We start from the raw sequence: 19,308 nt of genomic DNA on the forward strand, positions 1-19,308 counted from the left end.
CGGGGTTTCACAGAGTCGGACACGACTGAAGCGACTTAGCAGCAGCAGTGTCTTATTCCCCGACCAGGGATGGCACTGGTGCCCCTTGCAGTAGAAGCATGGAGGAGTCTTTTTCTTTTTTTGCACTTCATTTTATTTATATTTATTTTTAGAAAGTGAAAGTGAGCTCCCTCAGTCATGTCCGACTCTTTGCGACCCCATGGACTGTAGCCTACCAGGCTCCTCCATCCATGGGATTCTCGAGGCAAGAGTACTGGAATGGGTTGCCATTTCCGTCTCCAAGGGATCTTCCCGACCCAGGGATCGAACCAGGGCCTCCTGCATTGGAAGCAGATGCTCTAACCTCTGAGCCACTAGGGAAGCCTTCTTAGTTCTGTTCTAGCCTCTGTTCTGTTTATTTTTTTGGCGTATAATTGCTTTATAATGTTGGGTTAGCTTCTGCTATACAAAGAAGGGAATCAGCTCTATGCAAACATATACCTGCTCTCTCTTGGCCTTCCCTTCCATCCCCCCATCCCACCCCTCTGAGTCATCAGAGAGCACGGGGCTGAGCTCCCTGGGCTCTACACCAGGTTCCCACCAGCTATCTATTTTACACATGGCGGAGTCTTCACCACTGGACTACCAGGGAAGGCCCCAGCCACATCTGCACCCAGCCCCCTTCTGGAACGTTCTGGTGAAGAATAACTTGAAAGGGTGTCCAAACCCACCTGCCCACCCTGGAACCGAACTCCCTCCTCCTTGCACTTACTTCATGGGCCAGTCCCGTCCCTTCCTGGACCCAGACTTCTATAGCGTACTTTTTGGAAATTATTTTCTTATGTGTTAATTTTATGTTGATATAAAACAATTTTATATCAGAATTACACAGAATAAAGTGATACCTTTTGTCCCTGAATCGGGCGTGCCCCAAAACGGGCCTCGGACAATCACAGCCGTCTCCCCAGCTTTCTGTTCTAAACCTTTGTGGAATGCTAGCTAGCGTCACTGGTTGTGGCCCTTAGAGAGGCCTGGGCTGAAATGACCTTCGGTTAAAGGTTCGAACATTCCAGAAGTTTCCAGGCCCTTCTCTGAGCAGAGCTGACTCCAGGGGAGGAAGTCTTACAAATTGACTGCTCTGACCTTTCCCTGTGCTCTGCGTTTCCAGAATCTTGTAAAGCCACAAATTTTGATTTCTTTCTAGGAAATCCTTTTTGGAGACAAATTCTTCCTTTGTGAGAGTCCCAACCCCCACACCACAATTTCCGGGCCAGTGCAAAGTCCAGCCCCGGGCTTGGATTTCCAAGAAAGGGGAGACTTTTCTTTCTGCCTCCTGGTTCACACTCAGAAGCGCCCCGCCCCGCGCTGGGCCCAGTGCCCGCCAGGGGGCGCGCCGACCCGCCCTCCCTGCTTGGTTGGGCGGTTGGGAGGGAGAGAACAGTCCAGACTCCGCGCGCCGAAGACCCCGTCCCTCCCTCCCTGTGAGTCGCGCCCCCGACCCTGTGCCACACCCTGTCGAGATCAGTGCAAGAAAGCGGAGCCTTGTGATTGAAGTGGAATTTTTATTCAGTGCAACCAGGAGGTCATGGTAACTTGAAATTTGTTCTTAAGTGGAAAAGTGGGTGTTGTCTTGCCACCTTGGGAAGTGGAGAAAGGACTCCGTGTGCATCGAGGTCCCGCCATGACCGAATATGTAAGGTTGCAGAATTCACAGAGTGCCTCCCGTTTTGCTCCTGGTGGAGAAAATGCCAAAGGGAATGACGGATCTCATTAAGCGTCCCCAGGGCCAGCCTGGGGATTGATCATCCCTCACGGTATTGGTCATAGGGGTCATTGTGAGAGCTCAGGGTCCTGGGGACGTCCAACAGCAAAGTCACCTCTCACGATTGTCCACGGTCACAGAAGGGGGACCAGTCCCCCTGCTCAGGACAGATTTAGGATGACTGTTACGAAGGAGACAGAATAAGGAGGGAGGGATTGAATCTGAGTGTCTCCTATCCCTCTAAAACCCACTCCATGTCCCAGATCTAAGGGGCCGGCACATCTCTCCAGGCTCATTCAGCTCGAAGCATCCAGCTGACCTCTGATCATCTGTCAGCACTGAAGAGAGACAGAGGGGGCGGGGAGCAAGAGAGAGGTGGACACAGAGGGAGGGATGGACAGATTATGGGCAGAGGAGTGGAAAAGAGAGACAGGAGCCGACCAAAGAAAAGGATGAAATAGAAATAAAAACAAAAGGAGAAAGAAGCAACAGAGAAGGGAGTTCAGTTCCGCTCAGTTCAGTCACTCAGTCGTGTCCGACTCTGTGACCCCATGAACCGCAGCATGCCAGGCCTCCCTGTCCATCACCAACTCCCAGAGTCCACCCAAACCCATGTCCATTGAGTTGGTGATGGATGCCATCCAACCATCTCATCCTCTGTCATCCCCTTCTCCTCCTGCCCTCAATCCCTCCCAGCATCAGAGTCTTTGGTGGATGGAATAGAGCAGGTGGACGGGGACAGAAGGACCCAGAAGAGCACTCGGTGGGGCGGGGGGCCGTTGAATCATAGAACCGGTATGCAGGTCCCCTCTCCTCCATGCCCCCTCCTCCCTTGGAAGGCGCAGAACCTCACCTGCCACAAACCCGATCATCCAAGGATGGGGCCGAGTAACAGTTTTGACCTTTTACCTTCACCACGAAGGACTCCTGGGGCCTGTTGACCAACCACGGGCAGCACTGCTCGAAGCAGACCCTAAAGGTGCAGTTTCCGCACTTCTGGGTCCTGCCCAAGGGTACCACGGCATCGTCATAGCAACAGTACTGCCAGGGGTCATAGAACTGGTCCCCGCATCGCTCGTGTGACTGACACAGCAACAGTTGAGTGCCTGTGGGGGACACTGGAGGAAACAGAGATGATGTCACCCCGGCAGCGGGGTGGGCAAGTCCTGGGCTGGGGTCTTCCGGAAGCGGCACCCCACCCTCCAGCATCCACGTCCCTCCTGGGCTCACCTGGGGCACCATGTGAGCGGAGAAGCAAAAGGATGCAGACAGCGGCCAAGACAGCTGCGGGAGGAAAAAGGATGACGCATGGCCTCAAAAGCAGATAGGGCAGCCACTGGAGGCCAGCCTGGAGGAGGGGAGGTCCGAGGGGGTGTCTGTCCTGACCGAGGCTCAGGGAAAGCTTAGAGGCAGACCTCTGTTGGGTGTCTGCGGATTAGGGGTCTATGGAAGCTGAGAGGAGGCAGGCAGGACTCAGAGAAATGGGTTTGGGGTTCTGAGGGATATGGGTGTTCCCTGGGAGGGAAGAGTTCAGAGCAGGAGGCTCAGCTGGAGTCAAGTGTTAAAGGCAGCTGAGCTAACACTGGTGTCGTGTTACGTCCATGACCAATATTAAAATTTAGATGCCAGGATTTGGGGTGGGAGCCTGTCATAATGTACGGCATTGGGCATGAGTTTGGAAATTGATCAGGGACATGGATGGGGCTGCTCTTGGTCTTCCCAAGTGGTTCAGGGATAAAGAACACTCCTGCCAAATCCCATGGATGGAGGAGCCTGGTGGGCTGCAGTCCATGGGGTCGCTAAGAGTTGGACACAACTGAGCGACTTCACTTTCACTTTTCACTTTCATGCACTGGAGAAGGAAATAGCAACCCACTCCAGTGTTCTTGCCTGGAGAATCCCAGGGATGGAGGAGCCTTGCCTGGGGAATCCCAGGGATGGGCTGCCGTCTATGGGGTCGAACAGAGTCAGACATGACTGAAGCGACTTAGCAGCAGCACCCAATGCAAGAGGCACAGGTTCAATCCCTGAGTCAGGAAGATCCCCTGGAGAAGGAAATGGCAAGCCACTCCTGTATTCTTGCCTGGAGAATCCCATGAACAGAGGAGCCTGGTGGGCTACAGTCCATGGGGTCCCAAAGAGCTGGACATGACTGAGCGCCTGAGCAGGCATGCACGCCCTCGGGGATGTGGAAGGGATACTGCTATGATGGGGTCACTTGTCTGGCTGGGGGCTAGGGAGGAGGAGTGATGGACTGAGGCGAGGATGGCATTGAGGCTGATTTCGGATTTGGGTTCCAAGAGAGTCGGGATTTGGTCCTTCTTACCGAGGATGCGGCGTCGCGGAGTCATGGCTCTGGGTTGGCTTCGGTGGAGTGGAAGGAAGCGCGGCAGATCCCAGCAGGCGGTTTTATACATATGCCTCCGAGCCCCGCCCCCACCTGCCCCAGAAAGCGGCGCCTGCTGCCATCAGCTCTCCTGCCTTCCTGCCGGGCCTGCAGAGACACGCGGGGCCCCTGGGGCAGCAACAGGTTTTGGATGTGAGCTTAGTCACGTCACTGTCAAACATGATGTCAATCCTTTGAGAGCCAGGAGGAGTCCGATTGGGGTGCCTTCCTCCTCCTCCTCACCAGAGCCCCCCTCTCACCATCCCCAACACTGCAGCCTCTTTTGCAAATACGGATCCTTGGGGTCCTTCCCACTCTCCCAGGATGAATCCACCCACCAGCTTTCTGATCAGATCCTCTAAGTCTTCTTCTACTTTCTGGACTTTAAAAAATAATAATTTTATTTATTTATTTCGCCAGCTTTCTGATCAGATCCTCTAAGTCTTCTTCTACTTTCTGGACTTTAAAAAATAATAATTTTATTTATTTATTTTTGGCAACGCCGGGTCTTTGTTGCCTCGTGCGGGTTTTTCTCTAGTTGGGGGGAGCAGGGGCTGCTCTCTAGTTGCGGGGCGCAGGCTTCTCATTGCAGTGGCTTCCCTTCCTGCCTCTTTGTCACTGAGCTGCCAGGGAAGCCTGACCCCTTTTTTATTTTTTTTAGTCTAAAATAGATGACAGACACATTTAAGAGCCTGGCAATAAAGATTCACTGAGAATGAGCTGTGTGGCAAGCCCTGTGTTAGACAGAGGTTGCTGCAGCTGCAGTGATTACTCGGTAGCATCGTAGAGGGCTCCAGACCATCCTTAAGACCATGATGACTCAGAGAGGTCAGGTTTGGGTAAAAACTCAGTGGCTATGGGAGCCCAGATTAGGGTGGGAGGTCATGAGATGCCTTGAGTGTTCAAGGAGGGATTCCTGGAAGAGGGGATATGTGAGCTAATATTTCAAGGATGAGGCTGAGCTGTATTTTAGGAAGGCTGAGCCCCAGAGAGAGAGGGAGCTGGAGCGAGTGGGAGGGGGGCAGGGTCAGTCCCTCGTGAGCACTGAGGACTCAGGGATTTTATCTTCAGTGCACTGGGCACCGTGTCCATGTCCTGAGCATGGAAGGAGAGTATTCAGATCTGTGTCTACGAATATCCCAGCAGGTCTGCTCTGGGGAAGGTGGACAGGAAGGTTGAGACTAGGGTTAGGAGCTCAGGGAAGATCCTGCTACAGCAGAAATACCTGTGCAGTGACCAGAGTCCTTAATGTTTTCTTTTTCCCATTGATGCTTTCAAACTGTGGTGCTGGAGAAGACGCTCGGGAGTCCCTTAGAGAGCAAGATCACACCAGTCAATCCTAAAGGAAATCAACCCTGAATATTTATTGGAGGGACTGATGCTGAGGCCAAAGCTCCAATACTTAGGCTACCTGCTGCAAAGACCCAACTCATTAGAAAAGACCCTGATGCTGGGAAAGATTGAAGGCGGGAAGAGAAGTGGGTAACAGAGGATGAGATGGCTGGATGGCATCACCGACTCGATGGACATCAGTTTGAACAAGCTCTGGGAGATGGTGATGGACAGGGAAGCCTGGGGTGCTGCAGTCCTTGGGGTCTTAAAGAGTCGGACACAACTGAGCGACTGAACAACAAAAAAGGGGGGCCAGGTACGACGTGCTCCCCTCCCGGTCCCACGTCGCCCCTTGAAGTTTGGGGGTTTCTGCAGTCGCTGAGTAGTTCCCATCTGTGGACTGCAACATTTTAGTAGGTTAGACAACCACTCAAGCTGGTCATCAGCTATATCATTTTTTAATTGAAGAAAACATAGATTAAGGAATGGATTAGTATGTGCTGCAAAGAATCTTTTTTCCAGGATTTTTTAAAAAATTATTGACTTTTATATAATATACAAGTATATACTATAGCTGCCTTACAATGTCATGTTCCTGCTGTATGGCAAAGTGAATCAGCTATGTTTCCATATATCCCCTCTTTTTTGGGTTTCATTCCCATTTAGGTCACCACAGAGTTTCCTGTGCTATAGGGTAGACTCTCAGCTGTCTGTTTTACGCACAGTATCAATAGTGTATATATGTCTGCCTCAGTCTCCCGATTCATCCCACCCCCGCCCCTTTCCCCTTGGGCATCCACGCATTGTTCTCATCTGTGTCTTTGTTTTTGCTTTGCAAATAAGATCACTTGTACCCTTTTTCTAAATTCCACACACACATGATATTTGTTTTTCTCTTTTGACTTCAATCTGTATGACAGTCTTGAGACCAATCCACGTCTCTGCTAATTGCGCAGAATCTTATTATTTCACAATTAAATGTTGTGTACTGAAACTTGCCTTCAGGAATGGTGGAACCCAGGTAATGATGTAATGTCTGTTTTCTGACAAGTTGCGGGTGTTGATTAACAAAGTCCAGAATGGAGGAGGCTTGAAGCAAGGGTGGATCCTCCTTTGCCCAGCGCTAGTTGTCAAGTCATGTTCTAGAGTCTGAAGCAGCACATTGCTCATGACCTTGATTCCATTCGCTTCCTGGAATCGCTCCAGGAGAACCGTTGCCTCTGTGAGGATCTGGGGTGCTGTAGATGCCTGGATAGCAGCCAAGATGCGGCAGAAGGCATGTTTTCTAGGGCTGGGTTAGGGTTCTGTTTCTGAAGAGAGACGAGCCCAGACCTCACTCCTGGGCCTGGAGCTGAGTCACTGAAGAGCAGGAGAGTGAAAGGAGATCAGCACAGAGGCGGGGCGCCGGGGTGCTGCCCGAAGAGCAAGGCCACTTCTGAGATCAGTAGACACGTGTGTGCGTCCTCAGTTGCTTCAGTCGTGTCCCACTCTTTCTCGACCACATGGACTGTAGCCCACCAGGCTCCTCTGTCCTTGGGGCTCTCCAGGCAAGAATACGGGAGTGGGCTGCCATTTCCTCCTCCAGGGCATCTTTCCAACCCAGGGATCGAACCTGCGTCTCCTGCATTAGCAGGAAGAATCTTTGCCACCGAGACACATGGGAAGTCACTGTCCACGTCAGAGTCCAGGTCTGTGAGGGCACCTGGCCTGTGTCGGCTGATGCCATCACTAGATTTTGGGGACCTGCCTCTACTTATGGCTAGAGAAAGTTCTAGCTGTCTTGGCAACAAGTCTAAGATCCTGACTTCACACAGCTATTTGTTTTATTCTGTCATTCCGTTTCTTGAAGCCAAGCAAGACACTGACCCAAGGTGCTACTGTTGGTCAGTGACTCAGGCTGGACTAGATCCCAGGTCTCCTGAACCCCAGTCCAGGGGCCTCTGAACATCCCTGGCCCAGCCCATCTAGGAAGGACAGGCAGACTCTGCTCATAGGCCACCCTGGGGAAGCCCCAGGTGAACGTTCCCACATGTCCTGGCTGCGGCTGGCACAGCTGCCTCCCTGGATGTGATACCAGGGGGTTGCTGTCTGTTCCTGCTCTCACCGATTCCCCACTGGCTTTCCCATTGCCCCAGGAATAAATAGACTAGGTCTTCCTCCTGGAAGTGTCTGAGTGTTATTTCCATCTGGCCGTAGGGAGCCCCTCCCAGGAAACAGGCAGGAATGAGGTGGACTTACAGGTGTGTGAAAGGAATGTCAGGTATGCAGGAGGAGGGCTGGGACTCCCCAGATCCATGAGGTCCCTCCTCTGCTGGCTGATGGGGAGGCTGTGTCCCTCCTTTGCACAGCTCTATCCCTGGGATCACACAAACACATCCCTGCTCCCTGCAACGTGACTTCAAGTGACCAAAGAATGGATGGTTTGGCTTGACCCAGCCCTGGTTGGATCCTCCAAATGATATAGTCGATTAAGAGCTTATGTGTCTTAGGAGTAGCTGGAGGGAGAGGCTCTAGGCTGTCCCTCCTTGCATTGAGGATCCAGATACTCCGTTCCTGCTCAGTGGCTTGTTGGCACCTCAGAGCCGTTGCCTAAACTCACGGCTGCTGCTGGGGAAACACCTGGTGACTGCGTGGCTGTGATGCCCAGGGCTGCAGATACATCCGGAACCCTAGCCGCCAGCGCTTGTGGGAAAGGCGGACTGACCCTTCCCAGCCTCTGCAGACAAGGAGGCCCTCAGTAAAAGGCGGTGGTGCCAAGTGTCCTTCCTGCACATTCCTCGTGGTTCCCTATTGCCCTCGGCTTATTATAACTCCCTGTGTGTGCGTGTGTGTGTGTGTGCATGTGTGTGTGTGTGTTAGTTGCTTAGTTGGGTCTGATTCTTTGTAACCCCATGGACTGTAGCCTGCCAGGTGTCTCCACCCATGGGATTCTCCAGGCAAGAATGCTGGAGTGGATTGCCGTTCCCTCCTTCAGGGGATCTTCCCGATCCAGGGATCAAGCCCCGGTCTCCTGCATTGCAGGCAGATTCTTTACTGTCAGAGCCACCAGGGAAGCCTGATCACAACCCAGATGCCTCCCAGGGCTCAACAGCTATGTCCTCAGTTGTATGCCTCACCACTCTCTTCCCACCTCCTGTGTGTCCCCTACATCCCCAAGTTCCAGGGTTCTTACATGACGGTGTCTGTCAGACCCTCTCCCCACTCCCTTCACGTGCCTTCCATTCACCCCCCAGATTTCAGTTTAAACGCCACCCTCCTGAGATGCCCCTCAATTCCGAGGATGAGGTCTGTAATGTCATGACATCCTGATAGCACCTTGGATATCTTCTCCTGAGCACTTTTCACAGTTTTTTGTGGCTTTGCTGTCAAGAAAGACACTTGAGAATCAGGCCTAGTTGTGCGTTTGATCCTCAGTGAGAAGGGGATGAGTTTCGTCTGGAACCAAACAGATCAAGGGTTTCAGACTGAGGCAAACCACACCAGCCTTCACCCTGCATGAGCAGGTGGGACTCTGAATCACCCTGTAAAGTGAAGCTACTCAGGGAAAGTAGCGGTCCAGCAACAGAACTAATCAAAGAGATTGGTCAGCACCAGTGTTGTGGACAGTTCCTTGTGTTCCCTGGACTGACACCATCTGCATTCAAACGTTTTTACTTTTCGGTTTTTAGAGAATTAAGTGTATTTATTTTTGGCCATGCTGGGTCTTCACTGCTGTGCGGGCTTTTGTCTAGCTGTGGCGAGCCAGCTCTCTAGTTGCCGTGCAGGGGCTGCTCATCATGGTGGATTCTTCTGTTGCAGAGCACAGGCTTTAGGGCTCTTGGGCTTCAACGGTTGTGGCTGCCGGTTTCTGGAGCACACGTCGGCAGTTGTGGTGCACAGGCTTAGCTGCTCCAAGGCAGATGGGATCTTCCCAGACTAGAGATCAAACCTGTGTCTCCTACATTGGCAGGTGGATTCTTTACCACTGAGCCACCAGGGAAGCCCTTGATTTTCAGTTACAATTCTGGATATATTCTGGAGATTACCTTTCAGATCTTTATTAGATTTGTGATTTGCAAATATTTTCTCCTATTCTGTGAGTTGCATTTTCACTTTCTCGACAGTATCCTTTGATACACAGAACTTTAAACTTTTTTAAAAGTCCACCATAGCCTGTCTGTTTTTTTTTTCCTTTCCTTCTTTGCTTTTGATGTCATATCTAAGAAATGATTTTCAAATCCAAAGCCATGAACATTTACTCCGTTCTTTTTTCTAAGACTTTGCTAGTTTTAACTCTTCCATTTAGGGCTTTTGAAAAGATACTTTTTATTTTATTGTTGCCTTTGCTTGTGCTGGGCTTCACTGCTGCATGGGCTTTCTCTCTAGTTGTGGCGAGTGGGGCTACTCTTCTTTGCAGCACGTGGGCGTCTCATTGCGGTGGCTCCTCTTGCGGAGCACAGGCTCTAGGCCCATGGTAGGTGCAGTGGGCAGGCTCTCGGGTGTTCGAGCTTTAGTGGTTTGGGTGCCTGGGCTCAACAGTTGGCGACACATGGGCTCTAGAGCACAGGTTCAGTAGCTGTGGGAACAGGCTTAATTGTCCCATGATACGTGGGATCTTCCCAGACCAGGGGTCGAACTTGGGTCACCTGCATTGGCCGGTGGATTCTTATTCATTCATTAAAAGCTTTTTAAAGCTTTTAAAATGAAGACAAAATTCATGGAATATAGGAGAGTGTGCACGGCAGAGTCTCTTCACAAATACTTGGTAATCACATATTTTTGGATTGTGTGTAACTCACTTAAGGATGTAATATCTATTTTCCCCAGTGAGTCACATACAAAGATTAATAAACAGACAAGAGATTGGAAAGACTCCAGGCACAGGCTTGCCTGCTGCTTTCCAAAGTTCCGGTGACTTTCTGTCCCACTGTGTCTTTTGAAAAAATGGGCTCAGCTCTCACGTCGTCCGTCCCAGGTGTTTGGCATCAGCGTGGTGTTTCTACCAAAAAGACGGTTGAGGCTGGTGTGGACATGGGCCAGTTCCCAAGGGAAACCAATTGCCCAGGGCAGGCTTGGAGTTGGTGTCGCTTAGGAGTGAGGAAACAGTCCTCTGCCCATCCGGAGTTCATTCTCCGGGTGGCTGAGTCATTTCCTGGGTGGACAAGCAGGAGGAGGTCAGGGCAGTGGGGGTGGGTTTGAAAGGCTGTACCCGGGAAGGCTGTGGGGGGCCCAACCAGGACTCCATAGACAGAGGACACCAGCCCCCAAAGTGATGAGGCTTTGGAGTCAGAGAGCCCTGGGTTTGAACTTCTGCGCTTTTTCCAAAGGGCCAAATAGACCATTTATAGGCAACACCTTGCGTGAGAGGAGGGTCAGTTTCTCAGGTTTGACTCTGACAACTTTAAAAAAACTTTTTTTTTAAATTTATTTATTGGCTGGGCTGGGTTCTTCATTGCTGCGCGGGCTCCTCTCTAGCTGTGGCGAGCGGGGTTTACTCTCTAGTTTCAATGCTCAGACTTCTCACTGCGATGTCTTCTCTTATTTCGGAGCCTGGAGGGCTTCGGTACTTGTGATTCCCGGCTCCAGAGCACAGGCTCAGTAATTGCGGCACCCGGGCTCGGTTGCTCCGTGGCCTGTGGGATCTTCATGACCCAGGGATCAAACTTGCAACTCCTGCACTGGCAGGCAGATTCTTTACTACTGAGCCACCAGGGAAGTCCAAGCAGCTTTTTATTTTTATTTTATTTTGTTGAAGTGTAGTTGATTTACAAAGTTGTCTTCATTTCTGCTCTACAGCCAAGTGATTCATTGTACATATATAAACATTCTTTTTATTTTTTTTTCCATTATGAATTTGCAGGATATTGGATATAGTTCCCTGTGCTGTACAGCAGGACCTTGGTGCTTATCCATCCTGTATATGTGAGTTTGCAACTGGTAACCCCAAACTCCCAAGTCTGTTCTCTATATTTGTGTGACTTTTGAGCTTTTGAGCTTCACCTCACTCACCTCTAAGGCATTTCTGGGGAGACCACGCTCTCCTTCTCTTGGGGGCAGAAGGAAAGTCACACGCTCGACCCCAGACACATTCAAGAACCTCACTGTGGAGCTTCCCTGGTGGCTCAGTGGTAAAGAATCTGCCTGCTAACGCGATAGACATGGTTCTGTTTCTGATCCGGGAAGATTCCACATGCCTGGGAGCAACTGAGCCCGTGGGCTGCAAATATTGAGCCTCTGCTCTGGGGCCAGCAAGTTGCAACTACTGAACCCAAGTGCCCTGGACCTAGTGCTCGGCAGCGAGAGAAACGCTGGCACAGGAATAGAGACCCAGCACAACCCAAAACAAATAAAAACTGAAAAAACAAACCTCACCCTGACCCCAGGTCCTGGACCCAAGAACAAAGTCAAAGTCACTGTTCCTTCCCGCTTCACATGGCACTGAGCTCCTTGGGGGAGGCCTGTTGCTGTTGTTTAGGGGAAACATAAGCATTATTTTAAATACAGTGGTGCCTGTGTGTTGTTCTGTCCTCCAGGACCATTCCTGGGCAGTCATCGGCCCAGTGGGCAGCAGAGGCAACTGAAAGCCCACATCCACAGTCCCCAAACACAGGGACTTCCCTGATGGTCCAGTGGTTCAGAATTCACCTGCCAATGCACGGGACACAGGTTTGATCTCTGGTCTGGAATCTAAGATCCCACATGCCCCAAGGTAACTGAGCCCGAGCGCCACATCTGCTGAGCCTGCAAGCCCCAGAGCCCGTGCTCCACAAGAGAAGCCACTGCAATGAGAAGCGCACGCACCGAGAGTGGAGAGTAGCCCCCGCTCGTCGCAAGTACAGAAAAATCCAGGCAGCAACGAAGACCCAGCGCAATAAAAAAATAAAATGAGTTAAATTAAAAAAAAATAGCCACAGTCCCCAAACAAGTTGCCTGTCATCTGGGGTTGAGTCTGGGATCTCTATTGGACCTGGAGCTCTGGGAAGACAGGGACCACGGCTGCCTCGTCACCACCATGGTCTTAGGTGCTCCAACTGGCAAAGGATGCTCAGAAAACTGGGAAAAAAGAGATGCTGAAGTCTCATTGGTTGTGATCTCTCACCTCAGTTCCCTGGAAATAAGGAAAACCCTGGCATAAGGCCCCACTGCAGGTCAGAGACACAGTCCGGACTGGTCCCAGACACCCCAAATACCAACCAGGGAAACTCCATCAGGCTCAAGCCCAGCCCCTGGGAAAGTGCAAGGAGGCCCTGTGTTCAGGGATTCCTGAACAAACCCCAGCAGTGCTTCTGGAATGTACCGCTAATCTGCAGAGTCAGGGACTTCCCCTCAGTACCAGGCTGTAAAAAGACTGAACTTCCTCCTGGGTTGTAGGAAATTTTATCACCATCTGGCCTCAGGGATCCCCTACTAGGGAGCAGGCAGGAACTTGGTGGAATATATTTTCTGAAACGATGTCAGGTATGCAGCGTGCCCGTTAGGAGGTGAGACCGGGACTCCCCGGGGCCAGAAGGCCCCAACCTTTGATGTCTGATCATGCTATCTATTCTCCCTGTGGTTGTCATTGTCACAGGCTGGTCCCTGCTCCATGTAACACAGGCGACCCCTTGCCACACCTGAAGGCCAGGCCAGATCCCTTCCTGCTTCCGATACTGTGAAGCAGCAGAAGCAGCAATCACAGCGACAGAAAAAAGAAGCTACTCAAATGACAAATGGCTACAAATAGCAGGACTTTTACAGCGAATGGGATCCGACTCATCTCTGGCAGGGCTGCAAGTGTTGAATTCATGTTCAGACCCCCCCCCCCCCCCAGAGATGACCTGTAACAACACCTCTGAGCTAGAAACTTTTAACTTTTTTTCATTAACATTTTTTAAATTTAATTTTTAAATTTTAATTACAAAACGTTAATTGAAGTATCATTGATATACGATGTGGTGTTGGTGTCAGGTGTGATTAATTCATTTCAAAGTGAACAGGGAACTCTGTTTCCCAAGGAAGAGACTGGGGCAGGGACTTCTCTGACAGAGCAGTGGTAAAGAATCCACCTACCAATGTAGGAGACCCGGGGTTCAATTCCTGATCCGGGAAGACCTCACATGCCACAGAGCAGCTAAGCCTGAGCGCCACAACTGTTGAGCCTCTGTTCTAGAGCCTGGGAAGCGCAACTGCTGAGTTGTTGCCACGAACCCGCAACTGCTGAAATCCGCGTGCCCTGGAAACTGCTCTGCAACGACAGTCCACCGCAGTGAGACGCCCCTGCACCACCAATAGAGGGCAGTCCCGGCTCTCTGCACCTAGGAAAAGGCCCGCGCAGCAGCGAAGGCGCAGCACAGCCAAAAATAAATACAGAAAATTATTTTTTTAAAGAAGAACCCGCTTAGCAAGGTAGGGAATCAGGTTTGATCCCTCCCTGGTTGGGGAACTAAGATCCCGCATACTTGGGAGCAACTAAGCCCGAGCACCACAACTCCTGAGCCCACGCGCCGCAACTAGAGAGTCCGTGTGCGCTGCAGCGATCACATGGGACGCAACGAAGACCCTACGCGCGGCAACTGAGACCTGACGGAGCCAATTAAAAAAAACTGGGACATTTTTGGGTAGGATGTAAAACCAGTTCACTTGGGCATAAACAGTATTATGTGTTCCGTGAATAAGAATAGACTAGAATAGCAGAGAAAGTGCTCTGAGCGGAGTCCTCTATGTCGGTTCATGCGCTTTTCTCTGGGACTGTATGTGAGCCGCATAATGATGTAATATCTGTTTCCCTCCTTGAGTCACTAAACCCAGCTGTTACTACAGTTGGGAATGGAGAAGGTTTGGGGGAATCACCTCCTCTTTTCCTGAAAAACCCTAATTTACCTGCCCTGTCATGTCCTGTTCCCATGACGGGGTTCCTCTCTTTGGTCCTCAGTGTTACCAGGAGTTTTCTGGAGGAATGCAAACGTGGTCAGCATGATCAGAAAGGGGCGTGAGGCCAGACCTGGCTCCCAGGGGGTGAGGGAGAGGAGCCCTGCGCGGAGGCCAGCGAGGGAGCTGGCATCACTGAGGAGGGAGGAGCCCAGCCCCCCATGCCCCGGCCTGGAGTCTAGTGTCTCAGGACTGCTGCGTCAGTCCCTGCAGTGGGACAGAGGAGGGGGACCCCGACACCTCAGAGGAGACTCAGAGGCTGTGCTGTTAGGAGGGCAGCGGGGGGCCAGGCCAGGGCTCCATGGACTCTGAGAGCTCTGATTCCACAGCGATGAGGCTTCGGGCTGGAATCCTGCTTCTGTTCCTTCTCGAGTGTCGTAAAAGCCGTTACACGTGGCGCTATCCCATGCCACTGCCAGCTCCCTCAGAGACCACCCCCAACTTCTGCCTCATCTCAGGTGGCCTCAGCCTGCAACGGCTTGAGGCAGGATTTCGGTTCCCTGCCGGAGACTGGAGTCAGTTCAGTTCAGTTCAGTTCAGTCACTCCCTTGTGTCCGACTCTTTGCGACCCCATGAACTGCAGCACGCCAGGCCTCCCTGTCCACCACCAACTCCCGGAGTTTACCCAGACCGCCGCGACGAGAGCACCAAATCCTAACCACTAGCCCACCAGGGACCAGGGGTCAGTGACAAGGCCCAGGCCCATCAGCTGTGTAGAAATAAATTTCCACATAGAGAGAGAGAGAGAGATGGGAAGCAAGTCGAGTGCTTACTGAGAGGAGTTAAGAGTGTGTGTGGATAGACAGGTGGGAGGGCTCAAAGACAGCTGCCCCCTCAGGGTGGTCTGAATCACTTGTGCGGGGCGTTTTCCCCAGGTATCCTGTGGCCAGTCATCTTGCTCCCACGCGTCTCTTAGCCAACATGGATTCTAGTGAAAATGGCTATGGGTAGGAGGACATCACTTAACAGGTGACACCCCCTCCCTTTTGGCCTTTCTGCACATGTGGATGCTTTGAGGATGAAGAACATGTGGTCTTTTGTCTCTTATCTGGGCACGGCCTCTTGCTCCTGCTGCTCTGGAGTTTCTGTTCACAGGGAACCGACTCCAGCTGTTCACGCTGGGGCCCATCTGTCTCCTGCCTCTTGCCTGCCTGGGTCCTCTGTGTGCGGATGGCTCTGACTTCTTCTCCTGAGCCCAGGCTTGTGACGATGCTGAACAGAAGCTCTCTCAGCTGTTGGGACTCTGCCTCTACTGTGTGTAAAAGGTGCTGGGTTTCTGGACGGTAGATATGAAATCAATTGGCCATTTACTGAATTCTCTCAACCTGATTCAAGCAAGACACTGAGCTGAGGTCCCATGCTGGTCAGTGATACAGGCTGGAACAGTCCCCAGGTCCCCTGAATCCTTCCAACAGCCTCCAACCCCGCTGGCCCAGCCCATCTGGGAAAGGCAGGCCGGCCCTGGTCACAGACATCCCTGAATAAGCCAAGCCATGTCCTTCCCCCAGCTCCAAGTCCAGGATGGCAGAGCCGGGCTCCTGGATGTGAAGGCCAGGATTATGCTGACAGTTCCCATTTCACCTGCTTCCTCGCTGGATTTCCCTTTGCCCCAAGAATAAATGGACTAAATCTTCCTCCTGGCAGCATCTAGGTGTTGTTTTTATCTGGCCAGAGAGAACCTCTCCCAGGAAACATACAGGAAGACGGAGAGAGTGTCAGGTATGCAGGAGGAACTGGGGCAAGAGCATGACCTAGAGACAGACACCTGGTTTTTAAGGCTTACAAAGGCCTTTGAATACTTCTGTTTGTGTGTCAATGCGTGACCCAGAAATTTCCTTGTTTTTTTTTTTTTTTTTGCTGTATAATTTCTATTTTTAATCATTTTTATCAGAGTAAAATGATTTTACAATTGATTGTAAAATTTGTAAAAATTGATTGTAAAACTGATTTTACAGTTGATTTACAATGTTGTGTTGATTTCTGCTGTAGAGCAAAGTGACTCACACACATATATATATATATTCTTTCCCATGATGGTTTATTACAGGATACTGAATATATTTCCCTGTGATTTACAGCAGGACTCTCTTCTTTGTCCAGTCTGTATATACCAGTTTGCAACTGGTCATCACAAACTCCGCTCCATCCCTCCCCAGCCCCCTCTCTCCCTTAGCAACCGCACGTCTGAATCTGTTTCTCTTTTGTAAACAGGTTCATCTGTGTCGAATCGTAGACTCCTCGTGTAAGTGATATCACGCAGTGTTGGTGTTCCTCTTTCCGATTTATTTCATGTTGCGTGATGATCTCTAGCTGCATCCTTGTTGCTGCCAGTGGCATTGCCTCATCCTCTTTTACGTGAGTAGTATTCCGTTGTATATATGCACCACGTCTTTATCCACTCATCCCTTGATGGACATTTAGATGGCTTCCATCTCTTCAGTTCAGTTCAGTCGCTCAGTCGTGTCTGACTCTTTGCGACCCCATGAATCGCAGCATGCCAGGCCTCCCTGTCCATCACCATCTCCCGGAGTTCACTCAGACTCACGTCCATTGAGTCCGTGATGCCATCCAGCCATCTCGTCCTCAGTCGTCCCCTTCTCCTCCTGCTCCCAATCCCTCCCAGCATCAGAGTCTTTTCCAATGAGTCAACTCTTCACATGAGGTGGCCAAAGTACTGGAGCTTCAGCTTTAGCATCATTCCTTCCAAAGAAATTCCAGTTTTCATTCCAATCCCAAAGAAAGGCAATGCCAAAGAATGCTCAAACTACCGCACAATTGCACTCATCTCACATGCTAGTAAAGTAATGCTCAAAATTCTCCAAGCCAGGCTTCAGCAATACGTGAACCGTGAACTCCCTGATGTTCAAGCTGGTTTTAGAAAAGGCAGAGGAACCAGAGATCAAATTGCCAACATCCACTGGATCATGGAAAAAGCAAGAGTTCCAGAAAAACATCTATTTCTGCTTTATTGACTATGCCAAAGCCTTTGACTGTGTGGATCACAATAAACTGTGGAAAATTCTGAGAGAGATGGGAATACCAGACCACCTGACCTGCCTCTTGAGAAATCTGTATGCAGGTCAGGAAGCAACAGTTAGAACCAGACATGGAACAACAGACTGGTTCCAAATAGGAAAAGGAGTATGTCAAGGCTGTATATTGTCACCCTGCTTATTTAACTTATATGCGGAGTACATCATGAGAAACGCTGGACTGGAAGAAACACAAGCTGGAATCAAGATTGCCGGGAGCAATATCAATAACCTCAGATATGCAGATGACACCACCCTTATGGCAGAAAGTGAAGAGGAGCTAAAAACCCTCTTGATGAAAGTGAAAGAGGAGAATGAAAAAGTTGGCTTAAAGCTCAACATTCAGAAAACGAAGATCATGGCATCTGGTCCCATCACTTCATGGGAAATAGATGGGGATACAGTAGAAACAGTGTCAGACTTTATTTTTGGGGTCTCCAAAATCACTGCAGATGGTGACTGCAGCCATGAAATTAAAAGATGCTTACTCCTTGGAAGAAAAGTTATAACCAACCTAGATAGTATATTCAAAAGCAGAGACATTACTTTGCCAACTAAGGCAATGAAACCAAGCCATGCCTGCGGGGCAACCCAAGACGGGCAGGTCATGGTGGAGAGGTCTGTCAGAGCGTGGTCCACTGGAGAAGGGAATGGCAAGCCACTTCAGTATTCTTGCCTTGAGAACCCCATGAACAGTATGAAAAGGCAAAATGATAGGATACCAAAAGAGGAGCTCCCCAGGTCATTAGGTGCCCAATATGCTACTGGAGATCAGTGGCAAAATAACTCCAGAAAGAATGAAGGGATGGAGCCAAAGCAAAAAGAATACCCAGTTGTGGATGTGACTGGGGATAGAAGCAAGATCCGATGCTGTAAAGAGCAATATTGCATAGGAACCTGAAATGTCAGGTCCACGAATCAAGGCAAATTGGAAGTGGTCAAACAAGAGATGACAAGGGTGAATGTCGACATTCTAGGAATCAGTGAACTCAAATGGACTGGAATGGGTGGATTTAACTCAGATGACCATTATATCTACTAGTGCGGGTAGGAATCCCTCAGAAGAAATGGAGTAGCCATCGTGGTCAACAAGAGAGTCCAAAATGCAGTACTTGGATGCAATCTCAAAAATGACAGAATGATCTCTGTTCGTCTCCAAGGCAAACCATTCCATCTCTTGGCTATCAGGAATAGTGCCGCTATGATCAGAGGGGTGCATGCATCTTTTTGAATTGTAGTCTTCTCTGAATATATATGCCCAGGAATGGGATTGCTGGATCATATGGTAGTTCTATTTTTAATTTTCTGAGGAACCTCCGTGCTGTTTTCCATAGCGGCTGCACCAGCTTACATTCCCACCAACAGTGTAGAAGGGCTCCCTTTTTTCCACACCCTCTCCAGGATTTATTAATTTTAGACTAAATCATGGCCATTCTGAGCACTATGAGGTGGTACCTCATTATAGTCGTGTTTCTTGCAATGGCACCCCACTCCAGTGCTCTTGCCTGGAAAATCCCATGGATGGAGGAGCCTGGTGGGCTGCAGTCCACGGGGTTGCTAGAAGTTGGACACGACTGAGTGACTTCACTTTCACTTTTCACTTTCATGCATTGGAGAAGGAAATGGCAACCCACTCTGCCGGGAGCCAGCGTGAGGAACTCCGCCCATGGCAAAGGTCATGAGGAAGGAGGCTTCGGCATGCGCAAAGGCGGGTCGAGCCTCAGGAAATCCCCTGTTCCTGAGCATCTACCCCCAAAACCAGAGTCTGCCTACTTTACTGTTTCGTGCTCTCACCTACACCTCTGACTTTAGGGGGGCTGTTGCCCACCGGTTCTCTCGGAGAAGAAGTAATCTTGCAGCTCCAGTCAATGAAAATTCCTGGGCGTGACAAGGGTGTCTCAGGTCAAACCTCTCTGCTGGCAGACTAGCTT

The 19,308-nt window shown here is 50.5% G+C and overlaps 1 protein-coding gene and 1 non-coding gene across 3 annotated transcripts in view; both read right to left on the reverse strand.

Annotated features, from left to right (window-relative positions):
- Positions 1-288: 288 nt before the first annotated feature.
- TRNAW-CCA (transfer RNA tryptophan (anticodon CCA)) lies at positions 289-360 on the reverse strand. Its single transcript has one exon. It is a non-coding gene; the product is annotated as a tRNA-Trp (tRNA).
- Positions 361-1,527: 1,167 nt separating this feature from the next.
- LOC138418200 (insulin growth factor-like family member 1) overlaps positions 1,528-19,308 on the reverse strand; it is a 52,660-nt gene continuing 34,879 nt past the window's right edge. Inside the window, exons 1-3 of one of the 2 annotated variants that reach the window (XM_069549251.1) lie at positions 4,068-4,256; positions 2,972-3,025; positions 1,528-2,859 (exon numbers count right to left, since the gene is read on the reverse strand). In XM_069549251.1, the coding sequence (XP_069405352.1) occupies positions 2,591-2,859; positions 2,972-3,025; positions 4,068-4,158 (414 nt within the window). In that variant the 5' untranslated portion in view covers positions 4,159-4,256 and the 3' untranslated portion in view covers positions 1,528-2,590. Of the gene's footprint in view, positions 2,860-2,971; positions 3,026-4,067; positions 4,257-19,308 lie in introns of those variants that run through there. The other variant, XM_069549252.1, reaches the window with a different exon arrangement.

This window comes from Ovis canadensis, chromosome 14 (genome assembly GCF_042477335.2).
Source record: "Ovis canadensis isolate MfBH-ARS-UI-01 breed Bighorn chromosome 14, ARS-UI_OviCan_v2, whole genome shotgun sequence".
In the NCBI taxonomy this organism is placed as follows: Eukaryota; Metazoa; Chordata; class Mammalia; order Artiodactyla; family Bovidae; genus Ovis; species Ovis canadensis.